The sequence below is a fragment of the Mytilus trossulus genome, chromosome 10 (assembly GCF_036588685.1).
Source record: "Mytilus trossulus isolate FHL-02 chromosome 10, PNRI_Mtr1.1.1.hap1, whole genome shotgun sequence".
In the NCBI taxonomy this organism is placed as follows: Eukaryota; Metazoa; Mollusca; class Bivalvia; order Mytilida; family Mytilidae; genus Mytilus; species Mytilus trossulus.
The window spans coordinates 64,602,681-64,625,351 of record NC_086382.1 but is presented as its reverse complement, the minus strand read 5'-3'; the positions used below and the strand labels follow the sequence as shown (position 1 = coordinate 64,625,351).

The window sequence follows — 22,671 nt, the reverse complement described above, 5'->3', positions numbered from 1 at the left end:
TAATCACAAACTAATACATGTAATGTAAGCAAACCAATCAAAGTCAATAGACCATGACTGAGGGGGCAGAGCCAAATAATCTCCATGGCAATGAGATGTGACAATGCTAATACATCTGCATACCAATTATCATTGATGTACCACAAGTGGATTTCCATAAACTGACCTAATCACAAAGTAATACATGTAAAGTAAGCAAACCATTCAAAGTCAATAGACCATGACTGAGGGGGCGGAGCCAAAAAATCTCCATGGCAATGAGATGTGGCAATGGTAATACATCTGCATACCAATTATCATTGACGTACCACAAGTGGATCTCCATAAACTGACCTAATCACAAACTAATACATGTAAAGTAAGCAAACCATTCAAAGTCAATAGACCATGACTGAGGGGGCGGAGCCAAAAAATCTCCATGGCAATGAGATGTGGCAATGGTAATACATCTGCATACCAATCATCATTGACGTACCACAAGTGGATCTCCATAAACTGACCTAATCACAAACTAATACATGTAAAGTAAGCAAACCATTCAAAGTCAATAGACCATGACTGAGGTGGCGGAGCCAAATAATCTCCATGGCAATGAGATGTGGCAATGGTAATACATCTGCATACCAATTATCATTGACATACCACTAGTGGTTCCCCATAAAACTGAGCTAATCACAAACTAATACATTGTTAACGCCGTCGCCAACGCCGGAAACAGCATACCTTTGTCTTGCTTTTTGACTCCGTCAAGGCGAGACAAAAACAAGATATATAACTATGAGGCTGTTCTTCAATTTAACTCATTCTGGATGAGCTATCATATAAACCAAGTCTGAGTGTTTTTAATTTTCTTTAGAATTTGGTTTGAGTTATAAGAATAAAGGATTTTTTTTATTATGGGTGATACCCAACATGCCCATAAATCGGGAACATCCTTTAGTTAAATTCATGTTTACAAACTTCAAACTTACCATTATCATCAATGGATGATTTTTCTTCATCTCCCCTGAGTCTGTAGTGTAGGCTCTTGCTTTTTTTGATAGTTTGAAATCTTCACCATATACACTTCCTGTAATACACAAATTTACAATTAGCTGTTCTGTGTAAAATGAACACATGGCTACACACAATGTCTACGGAAATAAGAATTGTTTGGTTTAAGTAGGTGTTAGGTTCTAAGTATCAACGTTAGTATAAATGGAACTTTAGCACACATCTTTTTTTTTTAAATAGACAGTTATAAATTTACAAATTGAAAAAGAAAATTTTTGTGTCATTACAGTGTAGAAATACTAAATTTCTACTGTTACTATAATAGCAGTAAATATGATAGATCTGTGATTCACATTCAGTGGCAAATACTAAATACATATCTGGAAAAAAATCATGATTGAAAGAATCCAAAATGGTGTCAGATAAATTCCATTAAAGAAACAATTTTTATAGGCCAGATACATAGCTTATCGAACAAACAGATATTTAAGCTACATGTATATACTAGCTGCTACAATATTGAACCCAACTATGATATCAGCTCATTTCCATGGAGACACAAGACTTCATCTCCATTTTCAGCCTATTTATAGCTGTTCATTCTGAGGTAAAAAAAAAACTTGCTCAACCCCCTGTCTTTACCTTATCAACCCAAATCATATAAAGGATTGGTGACAATGTCAAAATAAAATGCTAAGATCTTTGAAAGATATCTCACCTGATCCAGATCCTATTTCACTGGTTCCTGGTTCAGCCCAGTTGGCATAGGTATCATCCAAAAATTCATAGTTAAACCACACAGCATAATCTTTGTGTTCAGGATTCTTCTTGTTATCTGTCATACAGCGCAAAAACACAGCCTCTGCAACATCTGGAAATTAAATTATGTGTTGTATTTTACAGTTCCCAAACATTTCCAAAATCTTTATTTTAATCTTTTTTAAAGCAACAGAATTAAAGGGGAACAACTGTAATTTGTTGAACCAAGTCTGGAACAGGAGCAGAAACATTCATGGGTCTCAGTTTCATAAAAAAAGAAAGCTTATGTAAAATAACAAAGAATGCTGGTCAAAACTTTGTTCTCAACAGTAAGTTAGATAGGGGAAATAAAATATCTAAAATTTTGTCCTGACTATTATCTTTTCTTGAATATCTGTTAAAATAAATGTAAGACTTTCATGCACCAAACTATCTTTTTTACATTTTTTTTCTTTTTTGCTAGAAAAATAAAATAAAACCTACCTGGCATTTTCTTAATCAATTTTCTCATTGGTGTTGTCCTTGACCCTGTAGCAATGTCAATTGTTTCATTTCTTAATGCATCTTCCCAGAACACAGAATTCACTATTTCAGTGGCAACATCACTATAACAAAACAAAAGCAAAAACATTTCAGATATTCCTCAAACTGAAAAATGTTTTTAACATATCTACCAACTAGATTTAACAGATTAAGTTTTACATACAAACAAGAGATAAGATACTTTCCATCAATGTTGATTTACATGAGTACAAAACTTGAAAATTCAATTTACTTTGAAAACTGGGCAGGCTATTTATAAGCAGTATTTAAAAAAAATCCAACAAAAATGTAAGTTATGCTTATTTTTAAATACTTACACTTTATTGTTATCAATGGCCAAATCTAAGCAGTTATAGCCATCTGAATCACACTGGGTCACATTGGCCTTCCATGTGATCAAAAGTTTCACAACATCAGAATGGCCATAGCGACAACCAAGATGGAGTGGGGTAGTCTGAAATTAATAATTATATAATATAAAGCTAAGAATAATTCATTTACACTGTTAATAACAGGCATTTTCTACAACAAAAATATGGTGTTTTTTTCATACCACACACCTTGTCACTGCAATCAACTGATAAAATTTAACCTCCAAAATTTGCATTTGATATTCTCAAAAAATTAGGTTAAAATGTTTAGGAAACATGGTTGGGTAGCCAATATTGAAATGGGAGAAATGCAATCCAAAAGAATAATGTACCTTTGTCTTGTCCATAGGATCTACTGGAGAATCAGCCTCTAACAGAACTTTCGCTGTCTTAACCCAACCTTTAGCTGCAGCACAATCAAGGGGAGTCCACATACTGCCATTTCTGAAATCAAAGACACATAAAAATATAAGAGAACTCACTTTAGTAAATAAAAAAATAAAGTAATAAAATTGTTTCAGCAATAACATGTCAACTGCTACATACAATATTTTGATGTCTTTAGATAAATTATGATGGGCTTTTTTTACAAGTATTCCTCCTAAAAATATAATATCATAACTCAGATATTTCTTTTATTAAAATTGTTTGTGGTTTTGTTGAGTGGAAAAATTCATAAAACTTTTGAAGAGAATCCAACACAATAGGAAACCCTATTCTGGCAACAATTAAGTAATAATGGAAGGACTTAATAGTCAAAATCATAACATTATCTGCAAGTTAGTTGTATAGGATATAATCACATAACTGAAAATGATATCCAATATCCTTTTAAGACAAGTAATCTCAGTTTTAAAAAAAACAGGTCAAATATCATTAACATGGTTAAGTTGGTACATGTCTTTACCTAGCACTAACATCAGCTCCATTGGTCAACAGCAAATTAGCCACTTTAGAATGTCCACTCAGAGCAGCTAAGTGAAGAGGGGTGTTAGAATTCTCATCTTCATCATTGGCAGCAGAATGGTCAGCATTCAACAATTCTCTTACACAACTAAAATTAAGAAATTAAAAAAATCAAAATATATATGGTGAATGTGCTCAAGGGACACAGATGATGCCTTTACTGGCATGTAATATTATAAAGGAAGATAACTCAAGAACGGTAAAATCATCTCTTTTCATTGATTAAATTTTTTTTTTTTTTATAGATGTCAGTTTATGGTGGTTTTGTCAAATTTTGCATACAAGCCAATTGATAATTGGAATACTCATTTTGTAGTTTCATCAATACCCACAATTCATTGAAGTTAGTACCAAAATGAAGAATAATGACTATTTCCTTACTTTGTTCTGCCATTGTCAGCAGCTAAATGTAAAGGAGTCTGTTCTTCTTCATTCTTACTGTCTACATCAGCACCATTCTCTATCAGGATCTATAAATAGAAATATAGTAATTCAGACTTTCATGCTTATATCTATCAGGATCTATAAATAGAAACAATATATAGACCCTCATGTCTATAAATATCTATAAACAGAAACATACTAATTCAGACCCTCATGTCTATAAATATCTATAAACAGAAACATACTAATTCAGACCCTCATGTCTATAAATATCTGGCCCGAGAACAGTTATTTCGTAGTGCATTTCTTTTAGACAATAAATTCAAATTAAAAAAATTGCACCTGCTCTTTCTCAAAAAGATTTTTAGTGTAGTGTACTACCAGTGAGACAAATAATATCAAAATTATAGAAACTTCTACCAGCTCTAACTCAAAATATTGACAATTCTGTGTTAAGGGGGTGTCAAATTCAGTTTGACAGCTTCAGACGTGATAAAATTTGACCTTTTAGAACTGGACCAATTCACTACTTAACATAAAGATTCAGCACCAAAATTTGTTTGACATGTAATTACATACCCCTACTTAATATTTCATGCATTTAATAGCAAGAACTTAATTGAAAGTGTATCAAATAAAACATGCAAGTTATACACTGTTTACACTAGGGACTATATTCGTAGACAAGGAAAACCAAAGGTCGATAACTGTGTCCCTTGGACCATCTATAAATAGAAACATAATAATGCAGACCCTCATGTCTATAAATATCTATAAACAGAAGCATTCTTATTGTTTACTACACTGGTTGGACTGAGGTCAATTAGCTAAATTTCTATTGCTTCATAGAATAATAGGTTTCTATTGTGATGTAATAATATAAGAATTATAACAAAGGAAATTTAAGGGAATGCACATGTCTATTTCACCTTAAATTTCAAAATTTTCTTTTATGACCTGGCAGGTGTTTTGATAGGGATATCATGATGGAGCTTTAATCGGAAACCAGAGTAATTATATAAATAAAATCTAATTCTTACCCTAAGAACTTGTAAAAATCCTTTCATGGCAGCAACGTGTAACGGATCAAAATCAAATCTGTCTCCAGTGTTGATCATGTTACGCACAGCTTCGTACTTCAATAATGCCTGAAAAATGGAAAAAAAAGTACATCTATTAATAATTGTTATAAGTATTTAAGATCAATGAATTAATTTGCAGGCCTTTATCATTTTTTCTGTTATTTACATCCATTATTGTTTTCAAGGTAATATCAAAATTTAACAGAGCAGTGACACAATTAGGAATGGTATGGAACGCCTGAACTGTCTTATAGTGTAAATATTTAATGTGTTATGTCGCTTTGCCTTTACGTCATGTCATTTCTTCTTTATGTTATGTACAGATGCCTTTATATCCTGACACGGCATCTCTGTGTTATGTCATATTAGTAATTTGTTTAGTCAAACAATTGTATGATATGTCAGTGTTAAACTTTGTTGTGTAAAAATGCATTACATTATGCTGTAACTACTATATATTCTGTGAATACTTCTGAACTTTATAATCAACAACCTTTACATTCTCTCATATTTTATTTATGTTGAGTCTATTCTTCTTTTACGTAAGTCAGTTAATAAGTGTGTCCTGTCTCAAGTGTTACTGTTATGTCAAATGTTCTAAACGTTTTGTTTTGATCCACCTTTATTCTATGTAATTCTCATAATATTATAGTCTTTTGGCGTTATGTTGTGTTTATACATATGTATCTCCAGTGAAAAACATAATACATCATGGTATAATTCATATGCGTTTTGCCGTACAGTTGATACTCTCTGTGAGCATTCATTACGTCATGTCCAAATGCCTTTAACATTATGTGCAAACAACTAATTCGTTTTGTGCAAACCTCGTTTACCTTATGTGCAAACATCGTTCCCCCTATGTGCAAACATCGTTTACCTTATGTGCAAACACCTATTACGTTATGTGCAAATACCTATTAAGTTATGTATAAAAACTACATCATTATGTGCAAACACTATTACGTTTTGTGCAAATAACGCTTACATTATGTGCAAACACCGATTACGCTATGTGCAATCGCTTATTACATTATGTCCAAACATCTATTACGTTAGGTGCAAACACCAATTACGTTATGTGTAAACACCTATTACGTTATGTGCAAACACCTATTACGTTATGTGCAAACACCTATTACGTTATGTGCAAACACCTATTACGTTCTGGTAAACGCTTTTTTGACACAGATTAAAACAAAACGCATCAGTGATATACACTTTGAAAATTAAAAAGTTTTAGCTTTCTAAAAAGCTATGAACTACCGGTACTATTCTTTTTCAAGGTAATATCCATTGAATGCTGAATGTGAAACTGAATGTAATATGTGTGCATCGGGTTGTTAATTTAGTATTGGAAATGTAGTATTTTTATATATTGATTAATAAAGAAATGTTAAATAAATATTTAGTTTTTTGTTCTACTTCAAAAGTTTGCGTTATACATCCATTCTTTTTAGGTCTTTCCACTTTTCTGTGGAAAGACCTATTGTTTTTCTTCTGATTATTTTTTTTTTTTTTTTTTTTTTTCTTCCGCCTAATTTTGTTCTTGCGATAAACATTTGTTTTGCAATATGTCGCTTAGATATTTGGTATATGATATCGAACAGTTTATGCGCTTTTGAAATTTACCCTGTGTAAACGAATACTTTTCTTTGTAGGAGTTATCTCCCCAAACACTGTTTTCCTTGTTAGCGCATCTCCTTCGCAACCGTTAAAGATTATGACAAATTTATTTTACAAAATTGCTCGTTATATCCTTCGCATGATTTGTCCTATTTTGACCAAAGCCATATGACCGCTCCATATGAGAGTTATTTCCCCTTATGCATCTGATATAAGTGATATGAATTTCTATCTTATAAATCATAAGTGATAGAGACCTAGGATCTTTTGATTTGAGGTCCTTGGTCCCAAAAAATGAAAACTAGGTCAAGGTCAAAGGTCAAGGTCATATTCTAATATTTGAATTTGGCTTATTTTCACTTATATCCAAAGACTGTATAAGATATCAACAAATTATTTTTACTAAATTGTTAGTTGCGACATGTCGTAAGATGTAAATTTTGATTGCAAGCGTACGTTAAATGTAAAAGGGAGTTGTCTCCCCTCTTTTATTTAAAAATACGCGTTTGGTGATATAACTCATTAACTAAATATAATAAAGACCTATGGTCTTTTGATTTGAGGTCCTTGGTTTATGACCTTGAAATTGATCTCAAGGTCATAGCTTAATTTGACGTTCTAGATTTTGACCTTTGCTTTTATTCTATATGTATACATGATAAAGATATACAACTTTTAGAAAAAGATATCAAACCATTTAACCTTGTAAAAAACAACCGGAAGTGACCTTTTGTAAACCGGAAATAGCTATTTTTTTGTACTTTATTAATATAAAAGTATATAGAACCAGATATTTTTGGAATCAGTGTCAAGTTAATATTCAAATATAATCGGAAGTAACATTTTTCAAACCGGAAGTAACAAATTATCTCCCTTATTTTAAAAAAAATGTATGGAAACAATATATTTTTGGAATCAGCTTACTAGGAGCTATCATTTGACGATTGACCATTTTGACTTAGTTTCACAACTTTTCATATCAAAATACATTGTTTTGATGGAAAGACCTTCAATTGTTCTCTGAACAATTGGTTTTTAATTATATTTTGTTCCCTTTACTTGTTGAAAATTAAAATATTTACAAATATAAAGACACGATTCTCGATGTGTGTCTCTCTGGAGGTGTGCCTAAATTGACAAAAGTCATAAAATACATTGAATGCATTTTTTAAAACATTGTACAGGAATATTTTAAGCAAACAAATCGTAAGACGTTACGCGCGATGTTCGTACCGTTCACGTTTTTGTATGTTTTGTGGGTTAAAATGCGCTGCAGGTGCAGATAAATCATATTTCAAGTAAAACAAAGATATCATTGTGCTGGATATAAATGTCCTTGTTCAATTATGTCCATTAAAACATGATAAAACGCTTTTCTTCGTGTTGTTATGCATTTGATTCCGGATTTTGGATAAATGGGCTGTCCCGGGTAATATTTGATGACGAAAACTGAAGAATAAGCCTTCTTTTCAACTTTTTTTCTCCGATTTTCATTATTTTTTTGTTGTTGACGCAAATTGCCATGAAATTACAACCCACTATGATACATTGTTTTGACGGCTAATGGGGTCTTAATCTGTTACGCCATGCAAATCTGCAAAGTTTCATTGTGGCCCATCTCCGCTTTCGAAACTACATTAATGAAAATAACTAAAAAAATACGGATAAATGATGTCATCAAGTGAGAAAATGATATAGCTAGTTTAATGCTGTTTTTTTTTGTAATTATTTTATTTCAAAGGCAAAATCGGTCAAACACAAAAACAAAAAAAGATCCTATTTTCTTTAATTTGGTGAATAAAATGTCACGTGTTTATTTTTTGCAAAAACGTTGCGTCCAGTCGAAATAAACGAAAACGATGATTAGATTTGCACTTAATAGTCGACAATCAAAGTCTTATATAGACATGTTATTTTTCTAATATTTTCAAAATATCTATATTAATCTCCATTGCATTCGTACTTTCCGAGAAAACAATGTTTGAAAATTGGTGACTAGATGTCGCACGCATTAATTTCTTACGGCGATAACTTATAGCCTAAAAGAGGCTTCTTTAAAATTTACGGACGAAGAATGTTTCGGATGATGCTCCCAATGTTTCTTTGAAACGATTCGAATATACTACTGTAAAAACTAAGAAAAAACTTAAACTTGTCAGAAAATGCATTAGACCGGGTTACATGTTGAATTACCTTAGAGAACTTTAAGACAAATTCGTTGGACATCAGTTCCGTGCATAGTGGCAAAATGCACAACTTTAATGTTTGAAAGAAAACGTATTATCTATAAAATATTAGCACTGTAATATAACTCATGACTATTCGAAAAAGTACGGTTGCACACTTATCTTCAGCGCAACGAGATATTTATCTGTGTGTCCGTTATTTATCGACATAGAGGTAGACGGAGTAGAAAGTTTGACGGATATTTCATGTATTATCACTGTATATTATCGGTTCAGTATAAGTCACAAATTGTTTTTGAATGTTACTAAACCGACATTTGTTTCAAACACATGTGATGAAATTTTTATTCGAAATTATACTTCAAAACTTCGTGAAAGGGACATTAGGACGCAGCCGGGAGCTTTTTCGAGTAGACATGATTTTGTTTCGCGGGAACGCAATAAAACAATCTGCGGTAGATTTTTTAAATATTGCGGAAACATTTGAACGACACTAAGTTACTGTATTGTAAGCGCCGAATCGGGAGTATAGATAGTGACACAATATCTTTTAAATCGTGCCTAATATTAAAAGTCTCTATCAAGTTTTTTTCTTTTTCTTTGAATGATGCTTATTTGACAATTACGTACCTGTCATGTTATTCTTGTGAAAACTATTTGTTTGGTACTTACAATGACTGCATAAATAATTTCAGTTGAAGTATAAGGCCACCATACCGACAACTGCTGAGAACAACTGAAGTCGTAATTGGGGGTCCCGCAGAATTAAGATGTGGTATGATTGCCATTGAGACAATTAAGTCTCCACAAGAGACCAAAATAACACAGACATTAACAATTATAGGTCACCGTACGGCCTTCAACAATGAGTAAAGCCCATGCCGCATAGTCAGCTATAAATGGCCCTGCAATGACAATGTAAAACAATTCAAACGGGAAAACTAAGAGCCGTATTTTATTTAAAATGAAAGAAATACAAATACGTAACACTTAAACAACCGACAACCACTGGATTACAGGCTCCAGACTACATGGACTATGGACAGGCACATACATACATAGTGTGGCGGGGTTAAACATGTTAGCCGGATCCCAACCCTCCCCTAACCAGACAGGTTCATTAACTTTACTTATTCTAGAAGTATTTTTGTAGCGTCAAAACCATTAAAAAAGTCCGATTTTAGCGATAACGTATGTAACGCATATAGACACGAACATCACTCGTAACGTCTACATATTGCAGATTAGCAATGCAAGTAAAGACGTATTTATGATTGACATTTCAATTCTCAATTTCAGTGAGTAATATATGCATAATAAAACGACCATGAATTAATAACATTTGATCTGAAATTTAATACACACAGTTAATGTTCCGGCATTTGATGGCTTAATATCCTCAGATGAGAACAGTCTGTAAATTTTTATCTCATTAAAGCCAATAGTTGTTGCTGAATTTCAGCCACATCATGAAGCAACCAAATATAATTTATATGTGACAAGTAATTATTTCAAAATGGCGTGTATATCGACTGAAACTAAAAGCTCTGCTCTGTTATTCGAAGCAAAAAGAAGCTACAGAAAAGACCAAAATGACACAGAAATTAACAATTTTAGGCCACCGTACGGCCTTCAAGAATGAGCAAAGTTCATACATCATAGTCAACAATAAAAGGCCCCGAAACGAATATGTAAATCAATTCAAACGAGAGCACTAACGGCCTCGTTTATGTGATGTTCTTTTCCATATGCACCAAAAACGGCGGGTCATTTCATAGGTCGCCATATCTTGTATACATAATCATAACATATGGTTTTGGAAGGCGCCAAATTACATGTATGAATTAAAGACTGTTGACAAGATCAACACATTATATATGCGTCTATTCAGATTATATTGACTGAGGACGAAGATATTTTCTCGCCATCTCTTATCTTGTATTTTTTTTAATTAGCAGGGAGTTTTGACAAAACTGAGTCCCGAGCCCCCTCTTAATCAAACTTCTTATAGAACCAACAAACGCAGCTCTATCATTTTCAAAAATTCTGGTTCTGGCACTGGTTATTGAATGAGAAATCAAAAAGAGAAAAAAATAGAGTTTTTTTTAACATAAATTAATAATATGAAAATTTCGTTAAACTTTAAAAAGTAAAAAAAATCTTTAATATTTATACACACGTACAGAAAAAAAGTGTGTTACAGCATGCGAAAGATTATCTCAAGAACGTTTGCGATATCCAATGCAGAGTTATCTGTCTTTGCTCCCTCTCTCTGCGTGGGACATTGAATGTTTTGCTGGAAAATATGAATGCCCACTCAAATGCAACCTATTAGAAAAATCGAAATATTACAGAAGAGTGTCCACCATGCACTTGAACAGCACTATAATAATTAATATAATTAATGTAGTGCAAATAGGATGATATACAAATGGATGAAAATTATATATACATGAAACTGTAATTTACAAATATCAAAATAATGTATAACAAAAATAACAGTGTTTACTGATTTGTATCACTTCTACGATGAGGTTGAATTCATCATCCACGCACAGAAAAAAAAAAATGTCTGTATTGTAACGTCACTTTCAGGTAAATAAATGTGATTTGGTTTTCTGAGACAAGTGCTTGTGACCGTCCACAAGAACTTGTGGTCATGTTCAGTACTTCAGTGTTTTGATTAATATCTTTAACATAAAGATGTTCTCAAATAGTAATACAACATAACAAGGGTTTTATACTTTTAACAAATGTCTTATTGTCCTTATATTATCTTGATTCATTTTGAGAACTTGAATCGTATTAATGAAATACATGTACTGCACATTTAAAGTTTTTTGAAACTGGGATTAGCTGGCAATTGTTTCATGGTGCTTTAAACGGATGAACAAGAGGGTTCCGAAATTCCAATAATACAAAACATGACAAGTGATCTTTCTTAATTTATAATCAGTAGCATGAAAATTAAAGAAGAATTTAAGCCTTCCCTTTCGTGTTAAAGTCTGTCACAGTTTTCTTTTCGTTATATAGGTGATTTTTTTTAAAAGAATTTTGACTAAATATGTTACGTCGATTTCAAGGCGAACAAGATTGCATCAATTCAAAATTGTTTCCGCACTTTGATAACAATTTGGATTGAATCATATGAACTTCATGCCTCGCTAGCCATTTATAAAAAAAACGTCTCGATTTAACAGTAGCCGAGAAAAAGGAGGACCGATATATATAAAAATGTGTAAGGGTCCGCGGAACCCAGTGGGCCACAATGAAACTTTGCAGATTTGCATGGCGTAACAGATTAAGCCGCCATTAGCCGTCAAAAAAGGACGCCTCCGGGTGCGGGAATTTCTCGCTACATTGAAGACCTGTTGGTGACCTTCTGCTGTTGTGTTTTTTTATTTTGGTCGGGTTGTTGTCTCTTTGACACATTCCCCATTTCCATTCTCAATTTTATCATAGTGGGTTGTCATTTCATGGCAATTCGCGTCAACAACAAAAAAAATAATGAAAATCGGCGAAAAAAAGTTGAAAAGAAGGCTTATTCTTCAGTTTTCGTCATCAAATATTACCCGGGACATTCCATTTTTTTTCTCCAAAATCCGGAATCAAATGCATAACAACACGAAGCCTGAAAGACGTTTTATCATGTTTTAATGGACATAATTGAACAAGGACATTTGTATCCAGCACAATGGTATCTTTGTTTTACTTAAAATATGTTTTTTTCTGCACCTGCAGCGCATTTAAACCCACAAAACATACAAAAACGTGAACGGTACGAACATCGCGCGTAACGTCGTACGATTTGTTTGCTTAAAATATTCCCGTACAATGTTTTAAAAAATGCATTCAATGTATTTTATGACTTTTGTCAGTTTAGGCACACCTCCAGAGAGACACACCTCGAGAATCGTGTCTTTATATTTGTAAATATTTTAATTTTCAACAAGTAAAGTGAACAAAATATAAAAAGAATGGATGTTTAACGCAAACTCTTGAAGTAGAACAAAAAACTAAATATCTATTTAACATTTTTTTATCAATAAATATATAAAAATACTACATTTCCAATACTAAATTAACAACCCGATGCACACATATTACCTTCAGTTTCACATTCAGCATCCAATGGATATTACTTTGAAAAAGAATAGTAGTTCAGAGTTTTTTAGAAAGCTAAAACTTTTTAATTTTCAAAGTGTATATCACTGATGCGTTTTGTTTTAATCTGTGTCAAAAAAGCGTTTACCAGAACGTTATAGGTGTTTGCACATAACGTAATAGGTGTTTACACATAACGTAATAGGTGTTTGCACATAACGTAATAGGTGTTTACACATAACGTAATAGGTGTTTGCACATAACGTAATTGGTGTTTGCACCTAACGTAATAGATGTTTGGACATAATGTAATAAGCAATTGCACATAGCGTTATCGGTGTTTGCACATAATGTAAGCGTTATTTGCACATAACGTAATAGTGTTTGCACATAATGATGTAGTTTTTATACATAACTTAATAGATATTTGCACATAACGTAATAGGTGTTTGCACATAAGGTAAACGATGGTGTTTGCACATACGGTAAACGATGTTTGCACATAGGGTAAACGATGTTTGCACATAAGGTAAACGAGGTTTGCACAAAACGAATTAGTTGTTTGCACATAATGTAAAAGGCATTTGCACATGACGAAATGAATGCTCACAGAGAGAATCAACTGTACGGCAAAACGCATATGAATTATACCATGATGTATTATGTTTTTCACTGGAGATACATATGTATAAACACAACATAACGCAAAAAGACTATAATATCATGAGATTTACATAGAACAAAGGTAGATCAAAACAAAACGTTTAGAACATTTGACATAACAATAACACTTGAGACAGGACGCAATTATTAACTGACTTATGTAAAAGAAGAATAGACACAACATAGATCAAATATGATAGAATGTAAAGGTTGTTGATCATAAAGTTCCGAAGTTTTCACAGAATATATAGTAGTTACAGCATAATGTAATGCATATTTTACACAACAAAGTTTAACACTGACATATCATACAACTGTTTGACCAAACACATTACTAATTTGACATAACACAGAGATGCCGTGTCAGGATATAAAGGCATCTGCACATAACATAAAGAAGAAATGACATGACGTAAAGGCAAAGCGACATAACACATTAAATATTTACACTATAAGACAGTTCCGGCGTTCCATAAATGGTCTTTAAATTTACACGTGTTGATATGGTAACTCATGATTGAGGGTAGCAATGCCCTTTACCGTCAGGCAACAAACAGTCATTTTCAACTACTATTAACGTGAAGTTGGTAAACGTAGTACCGTTATTTGTCAAACTTATTATCCTGATTCGTCAAAGGTCTGAATTAATTTTCGATACTGTCATTGTTGAGAAATATTTAACAGTATTCATCAAAATTAGTTAATTTTTTTATCAGCTAAAAGAAAATGTACATTTTATCGTCATGCACCAAAAATTACCATTAACATCATTTGGTAAGAATTATTACCGTTATTCGTCATGAAGTTACCCCCATTACCACCCTCATGATTACATGCATCTTGTAACTTCTATTTGGGAGATAACTGTACTGATTTTTAAGCTCGGACAGCATCAATCAGTGATTTGATGGTGGTAAATTAAGTTTACTGACAACGCATTTATTTTGAATTTTTCCAAAATGAGAGTTTTGTAAATAATTTTGCCTTACAGATAAAGCCTCTGGTTTATCCTCCTCACAAGCCAAGTACACAGCTGTCTTATCATTCTTCTCAACGGCTTCATAATCAGCACCTTTTATTAGAAGTTGATGGATGGTCTCAGCATGGCCATATGTAGCAGCTATCAACAGTGGAGAAAATCCATCTTTGTCTCGATACTCAACAGGAGGTTTTGGTCTAAAAGATAATAATACTGTAAATTCAGAAATTATTGCGTGCATTTATTATTGCGATTTTGTCAATTTGATCTTTAATGCGATTTTGATTTTTACGATTTTGGGAAAAGTCATGCTTTATTCAGTTAAAATATTACAAAATGCGAGTTTTAATTATTGCGTTCAAAACTCTGTCGCATTATTCGCAATAATAAAAACATCGCAATAATTTCTGAATTTACAGTAGTTATTTTCCATAATTTTTTTATTTTTACAAAATCTGAAACGTTAGAATATTAACAATTTCTAGATGATTTATTAAAAAAAAGCTTAAATATGAGGCTTCTGTTTCACTGGTGTTAACCAAACATCTCTGTTAATCATGTTAATTCATACAGGAAGAAGAATATCAATGTTTTTTATCTTTTATATGTTGGTTTTAAAAATAATTCACAAATTAGACAGAACACCACACAAGAAAGTTTCATTGCATATAGAACACTTCACTTCATAATCATGGTTAATAGAGGTTGGACATCTATATTCTATCACAACTGCATGTTTAAAGCTTGAGAAGATGAGTATAAGAAATATTATTTTAATCAAATACCCCAAGGATGGCTGTTTACTATTGATGCCATGACCCAAGGTGATACCAATAGCTCAAATAGACCTCATGACCAAGGTGAATTAAAAGTAAGTTTGGTCAAAATAGGTTCTACAATGGTTTTTCTTTTACAAATTGTGACTTGAACATGTTTGATGGAAAGTTGTCTCATCTTGCATTGCTCATTGGCAGTCAATCCACAATTTCTCATATCTATATACTAAATTTGTAAACTTCATGGATGTAACATTCAAACTTATATTTTAATCTAAAAATAACATACTGTCTCAAGAAAAACTCTACAATATCCTTGTGATTGTACTGAGCTGCTATATGTAATGGAGTGGCCATTTCTATGTTCCTCACATCAATACGAGCTCCGTAGTCGACTAGCAGCTTCACACTTTTAACATCACCAGCCTTTGAAGCTAGATGAAGTGGGTACATGTAATTGTCAGCAGGTGTGTTCAGATTAGCCTTCTTCTGTAGACAAAGTTTGACAACCTCATAGTTTCCATTTTCCACGGCCAAATGAAGTGGAGTGTTGTAATCACAATCTCTGTCCGCTAACATCTATAAAAGATCCAAGTATGTATGAAATGAATATGATTTACATAAAAATATCAAACAGATAATTTAAAGTTGAGCAGATTCATGGAGGGATTTATGCAGTTTAGCCTTTAGACCTTTCTCACTTTTAAGTTATAATTATTATTAAATTAAGTATGAAGTGGAGTGTTGTAATCACAATCTCTGTCCGCTAACATCTATAAAAGATCAAGAATCTATGTCACACAATGCTTTTTTCCCAAAACCCAAAGTAATGACAAATTCCTTGTTTAAATTGGATTTTAAAGATACTTTAGATTTTTTAATAGTGTCAGGTATTGAAATGCAATATTTCAATATTGCATTAAACAATTTTAATATTACTTGTAAATAACAATTTTAAAAAAAATAACTTAATGTATATATTTTAAGGTTTCAGGAGATGAGATAACAAGAAAAGTGAAGGGGAGATAACTCTGTTACTGTTTAAGGTAATTGATTTTTGTTCATTGGTATAAATGTCAAAAGCATAGTATCTGTCTGATTCCATGTACCAAATATTGTTTCAATGGGCCTGTGAAACAATAACTTGGTGACAGTTTCTCAAGATGCCAGAGGAAGATTCATAAAAATAATAAAAGGAAAGACAAAATACCTTTCAACTAGAAGACCAAAGTATGTGTTGATATCTCATTTATATATCATATATATGAATTTTAAAATAAAATGAAATATGTATTAAATACAAATAGACAGACAATATTAATGCAATATAGATACTTACATCAGCAACTGATACCCAGCTTCCTCTAGATTCAGCTGCCTCAAACAAAACTTTAACAATTTCAACTGTTCCTTCTGTTGTTGCGCAATGTAAGGGGGTTAACTTTTCATTGTCCTGGCATCGTAATTCACACCCAGCCTCCAACAACATGCTGCATATAGACTCCTGGTTGTGGGTAGCTGCCATGTGGATAGGTCTCATTCCCTGTTTATCTTGAGCCTAAAATAGAATGGCATATAATGATATTGTGATGTTTACTTGGTGTCAATAGACTCATTAGAAACACTTAGCTGAATTTGTTTCCAGACCTCAAATGTGGGAGGGAAATAACCTTCTAACATCATGCATCAATCAATAATTTTGAAATTAAATATTTTCATTTGTAATGCAAAATTTTGAGGCTATTAAGTCATTTTAAGTAATGGCAGACAAACTTGCATACAAGTAGTGTCAATATGCCTTTACAATTCTTACACCTATAACATTTACCTGTTTTTTATACTCTATACTGAACACTGATGAACTGTAAAGTTCAAGGTAATAAAGAATTTGAACTTTTAATTTTGCTGCTGATTTTTATGTATAATTTAATTACCTCCAAATTTATACCAGGTAAAGCTAACAACTCCTTGGCAACAATTTCATTGCCTCTCATAGCAGCATAATGAAGTGGAGTCTGACCATATTTGTCCTCTATGTTAATCTTGGCATTACTTTTTATCAGGAAATTACACACACTCTTGGAGAAATCATCTGCAGACTCAATATGTCGCATAGGTAACTCACTCCCAGAAGGCTAAAATAAGAAAAATATGTTTTTGTTAATCTGTAGCAAATTCAGTTATAAATGAGTCAAAAAACATCAAAGCATAATTAACATGTATAATGGATATACAAATGCACATTTCATTGTTATAACTGGCAATGTTGTAAAAATATAAACTCCTACTTCAAAGGAAACTGAAGTTAATCATGTCAGCATCACTATCAATTTTTACCATCTTAAGGAAATTAAAGAGACATAAGAGGCAAAAGTGAAACTCCTGAACAGTCATTTACAGTACACTTTGATGTTATCTATAATGAAAAAGTATTGTATGTTCTGACACATTTATCAAATTATATCAAATTTGGTCATTCTTATAATTTGCAGAAATCTGAAATATTGGTCCAAAAAATCCAATCCTTTTCTTCTCCATAAAATAAAATATGATGTGAAGTATAAATTAGTTTACGCTACATTGTGTAACAAGATAGTCGAGAGATAAAATTAAATTTGAGCTCAAATCAAATCATTGCAGATATTAATTCACACCTTATATTGGGAATAACAAAGAGCAAATTTTCACTTCTAAACATTCTTCGGAAAACAAAGGAATAAAGAAGTGTCCCCTTTAAATGTACAGTAATAAGAAAAACTCTGCTTCTGTAAATTGCTGTTGACATAAGGATTAAATGCAATGAAGTAGTGATTTAAACAAAAAATCTGTGACTTTAGATATCACAAAGCCTTACTGGTACAGGAATGTTTCTCATTGAAGCTTGACTGCCATTTTTTCCATAATACTAAATAGTATGAATTGATACAAGAATTATAAGATTTTGTTATACAAGTTATAGCAATAAAATAAATGTTTGCACAAAATCATATAAACTGGAAATATGTTATTGTAGTACAAGTTTCCTAAAATTGTATGAGGCAAACTCAGGAAGGAGTGTGGACACACAAAAAAACCTTCATTTTTTTAATTATAATGGAGCATAACTCTAGAAGGGTAAATTAATCACTACCCAAAATGACTCTTTCTATGAGATTTGATTCTTAGCATTGCGTACAAATTTCATAAAAGTTGGATGAGTAAAACTACTGTAAAAGTGTAGGAACATAAAATAAGATGGACAGAAAGATGGTAAGGGCAGACAGTCAAGCTAGGGTAACACTTAATGCCATATTTACATTTACATTTAACAAGCATCTAATAAACTGAATTACAGAATTTTTCAACAGTGACATGGGACTGCATTGTCAATCAATAACAACATTAACTCATCTCATTGTACCCTGGGAACTAGTGGCAAGTTATAGAACATACACTGATCTATAACCAGATATAAAACTTGCAGTGCTATTACTCTAAGTTCAAAAACAATACCGTTATCTTATTTATGTGCAATATACAACTAATATTGACATTTGAAAAACCAATACATACACATAGTTTCCATAACCAGTAGTAGTGATTGATTTATTTTGGTTAAAGCAATGTTATATTTGCATTCACTTAATTTCTTTAATCCAATGACAATGAAAACTATTTGGTTTCAACATCTAAGTAACTTTTATTAGAAGGTCATGTTTACTATATGTTATTTTAAAAGAAACCAGACCTTTTAGAAAACTGACAAATATGAATTATAATCAGGTTATAAATTTTTGCTATAGTCATGATAGTAAACATTTACTAACTTGTAAACAGTACAAACTAACTGTTAAGTATCCATATTTATAAGTTAAAGGACCATATTTACAAGTCACAACATACTATAACCTTTAACACCTTGGTAGTAGGCTGTTGGTCTTAACACAAGACTATCTAGCTTAACATCATGTTCAAGTTAAGTGAAATATTCAAACTCATTATGAAAACTTTCAACAACACTGAACAAACTAACTAACTAAACTTTCAAAATTAAATTAAAATAAATTGATCAAATTATTTGCAGTATAAATAAAGGAGAAATAACAAAAAACATAATAGGGGATGACACGGTGGATGTTCATTACCAAAATCCCATGTTTATGGTAATCTTTTCCCCCTTCCCACTTTTTATCCAACATCCTACTTTTTTTTACCCCTTATATCCCAAATCCCCACTTTTTGACCCAATATATCCTTGTTCCAAACGTGTCATCCCCTCACTTAACATAACATCTGAAACAACAAACAACATGACAACATTAACTACATGCCTAATGTTAAAACTGGTGAACACAAAGCATTTCAGAAAATAAAAAAAATACCTTTGATACCAATGGTGCCTCTTGCTGTAATACAATTTATAAAATATTCATGCTTAGTTCTACAAGACTCAGAAATTAACTTGTCAATGGACTGTATAAGTGAACTCAGCTTATCTTATTTTTCTTTTATTCATATGTAAGAAAAATGTGTACTTCCTAAAAATGTTAGCTGTGTTTTTATTACTGTAATTTCAGAAATCATTGCTTGTATTCCATTGTATTCATTTTTGCCACTTCATCAAGACAGATGAAAATATGAGAATAATCATTGTGATTAAACATGTTAAATGAAATGCTGCATACACAATATATATGTCAAGATTTCAGAATGCAAGTTCTTATAACTGTGATACTCACAATAACTCACCCAGTTACATTATATGCAAAACAAAAACCTCACAATCTGACAATAATTTCTGAATTTACAGTATTTTTAGTTTATGAATATTGGTCTATATATAAAAAAAAAAAAAGAAGATGTGGTGTGATTGCCAATGAGACAACTCTTAACAAAAGACCAAATGACATAGAAATAAACAACTATAGGTCACTATATGGCTTTCAATTATGAGTAAAGCCCATATTGCATAGTTACATTTGTAGCTATAAAAGACCCCGAAATGACAAATGAGAAAACTAACCAACTAGTTTATAAGACCTTTACCACATGTTAATAACAGTCTTCTTGTAAGATATTTGTTGGAAGCCCTTTCTTTCTCCTCTAATTTTTATTCTACCATCATCATCATGCTTATCCCCCTTTTAGTACTTACATCCAGCTGAATTTCTTGTTTCCTTGATTTTTCTCGTTTGTATCTAGCAGTATAATGCAATGGTGTTAAATCTTCTTCATCTCTGGCGTCCACATCTGACAATAAAGACATAAACATATTCTGTGGATTCATTATTATTACCTTGGATTGGAATTTATCATTTGTTTTGTGGGTACAGGAGTACCGCAAATTCAAATGTTCAAAGAATAAAATATTTTCATTAAGCTTTGTAAACAGATATTTGCAAAACCAAGAAATCAAATATCCACAAATATGCAAATTTTTAGTAATCCACAAAAATTGATACCCATGAAACCACAAAAATAAATAAACCCACAATTTTGTAAACCATGATAAATTTATATTAGAGGAATAAATGTATCATAATTGCCATTAATTGGTTAAATTGCACATTTGTGCACCATGTAATAAGTCATCTGCATTTTAATTATTCATTGTACCATTATTTCATATCGGATTATTTTTTTATTTTATGTTTTTTTTACCATGTTTACAGTTTGGGCTTATATGTTATAAGTTAAACAGTTTTAAGTATGAATAAAAGCTACTTTGGCTTAACTTCATTTCTCAGAACTGTATTCTTCATTTACACAAATGTGATAATTTAGGAAATCTCACCTAATTAAATTTTAATATTGTCAAGACTTGATCATGTTTTATGCTGTAGATGTGAAATATAGATTCTAACACTGCAACAAGTGTATTACGATATTTCTCCACTCGAGACAGTTAAATTTTATTATTTAAAGCGCGAGGCTTGCCAAGCCCTTTAAATAATAAAATTAAACTGTCGAGAGTGGAGAAATATCGTAATACACGAGTTATAGTGTCGGAATCTCTTTCTCTAATGCCTTTTATTGTTCTTTTTCAAAGATTTTCATAAAATTGTGCTCTTTATATACGACGTCATCAGGCAAGGTCGCCTTTTTTCATGACGTCACAATAGAAAAATTGAGAAGAAAACAAAACATTTTGACGTCATAATCAAATTTCGACTAATCATTTGCCGAGAACAGATTTTTCACTAGTGAGGAGAAATATTTTTCTCACCCCGGTCAGGAAATGTGAAAATAGCACAAACATTAGAGAAAGATTGATTTAAAATCAACCATTACATGTTCATGTTCTTTTTCTATTGTAGCACTTCAAATATACTCATTCAAAAACAATATAGACACTAAGTGTTTTCTTTAAATTTTTCTGCTAGCTCGATTTTTATTGGTTTGAGGTTTTTTTGTTGCCTATAAGTTCAATGCAAAAGTTAGTGATTTTTTCCCCTAGAAACCTAAATAAGAAAAAGATGTATTAATATTTTTTAGAGATTTTACATTCACAGACTGGAATTTACACTACACAAATGACAATTTTTTTTTTTTTTAAATGATCCTCAAATCAATCAATCTGATTAAAGAATAAAATAAAAGGTTTTTAACTACATGTAATAATATTGGTATTTCTATCAAGCTTTGTCATGTTTGTTCTATATCATGTCAAATGTAAGTTGACCCATGCTATAATTTGATGTGACTGTCATACAAATGAGAGGTTTAACAACTAGCTTAAAAAAAAAGTTTATCCCTCATTTTCTACATTAGAAAATGACTGTCAGGAATATGACAGTTGTTATCCATTTGTCATGTTAGTTTGAGCTTTTATTTTGCCATTTGATTAATTTAGGGACTTTCTTTTTTTAATTTTCATCTGAGTTAAGTATTTTTGTGATTTTACTTTATAGGTATGATGGTATAATTTATCATTCCCAACTTACTTGCACCACATTCTATAAGTTTTCTGGCCACGTCCAGATGATTGTAACGTGCAGCATAATGTAGTGGAGTAATTCTGTTTTCATCTTTAGCATTCACTTTCTTCCTCAGTTGGTTAGAGTGAATTGTTTTTAGATATTCATTCAATGATTCAAAGTCCCCAGTTCTAGCACTCTAAAATAGATATTTTTATTCAATAACAGATTTTTTTTATTTGCTGTTGTAGACAAGAACACATCGCAGACTAAAAAGGAAAACAAAGCAATTTTACAGCTTTAAAATATCACCTGCCTGACTCTATAACCAGTGTGTACAACT

General features: G+C 31.8%; 1 protein-coding gene across 4 annotated transcripts in view; it reads right to left on the bottom strand.

Annotated features, from left to right (window-relative positions):
- Window positions 1-22,671, bottom strand: part of LOC134688377 (transient receptor potential cation channel subfamily A member 1 homolog) — a 38,967-nt gene that overhangs the window by 11,349 nt on the left and 4,947 nt on the right. For 3 of the 4 annotated variants that reach the window (XM_063549053.1, XM_063549055.1, XM_063549056.1), the window contains exons 3-17: window positions 22,356-22,527; window positions 20,567-20,661; window positions 19,794-19,817; window positions 17,367-17,567; window positions 16,772-16,990; window positions 15,722-16,011; window positions 14,667-14,853; window positions 5,057-5,164; window positions 4,014-4,102; window positions 3,574-3,720; window positions 2,999-3,110; window positions 2,613-2,749; window positions 2,236-2,357; window positions 1,712-1,864; window positions 972-1,069 (exon numbers count right to left, since the gene is read on the bottom strand). In XM_063549053.1, coding sequence (XP_063405123.1) covers window positions 972-1,069; window positions 1,712-1,864; window positions 2,236-2,357; window positions 2,613-2,749; window positions 2,999-3,110; window positions 3,574-3,720; window positions 4,014-4,102; window positions 5,057-5,164; window positions 14,667-14,853; window positions 15,722-16,011; window positions 16,772-16,990; window positions 17,367-17,567; window positions 19,794-19,817; window positions 20,567-20,661; window positions 22,356-22,527 — 2,154 coding nt within the window. The remainder of the gene's footprint in view (window positions 1-971; window positions 1,070-1,711; window positions 1,865-2,235; window positions 2,358-2,612; window positions 2,750-2,998; window positions 3,111-3,573; window positions 3,721-4,013; window positions 4,103-5,056; window positions 5,165-14,666; window positions 14,854-15,721; window positions 16,012-16,771; window positions 16,991-17,366; window positions 17,568-19,793; window positions 19,818-20,566; window positions 20,662-22,355; window positions 22,528-22,671) is intronic. The other variant, XM_063549054.1, reaches the window with a different exon arrangement.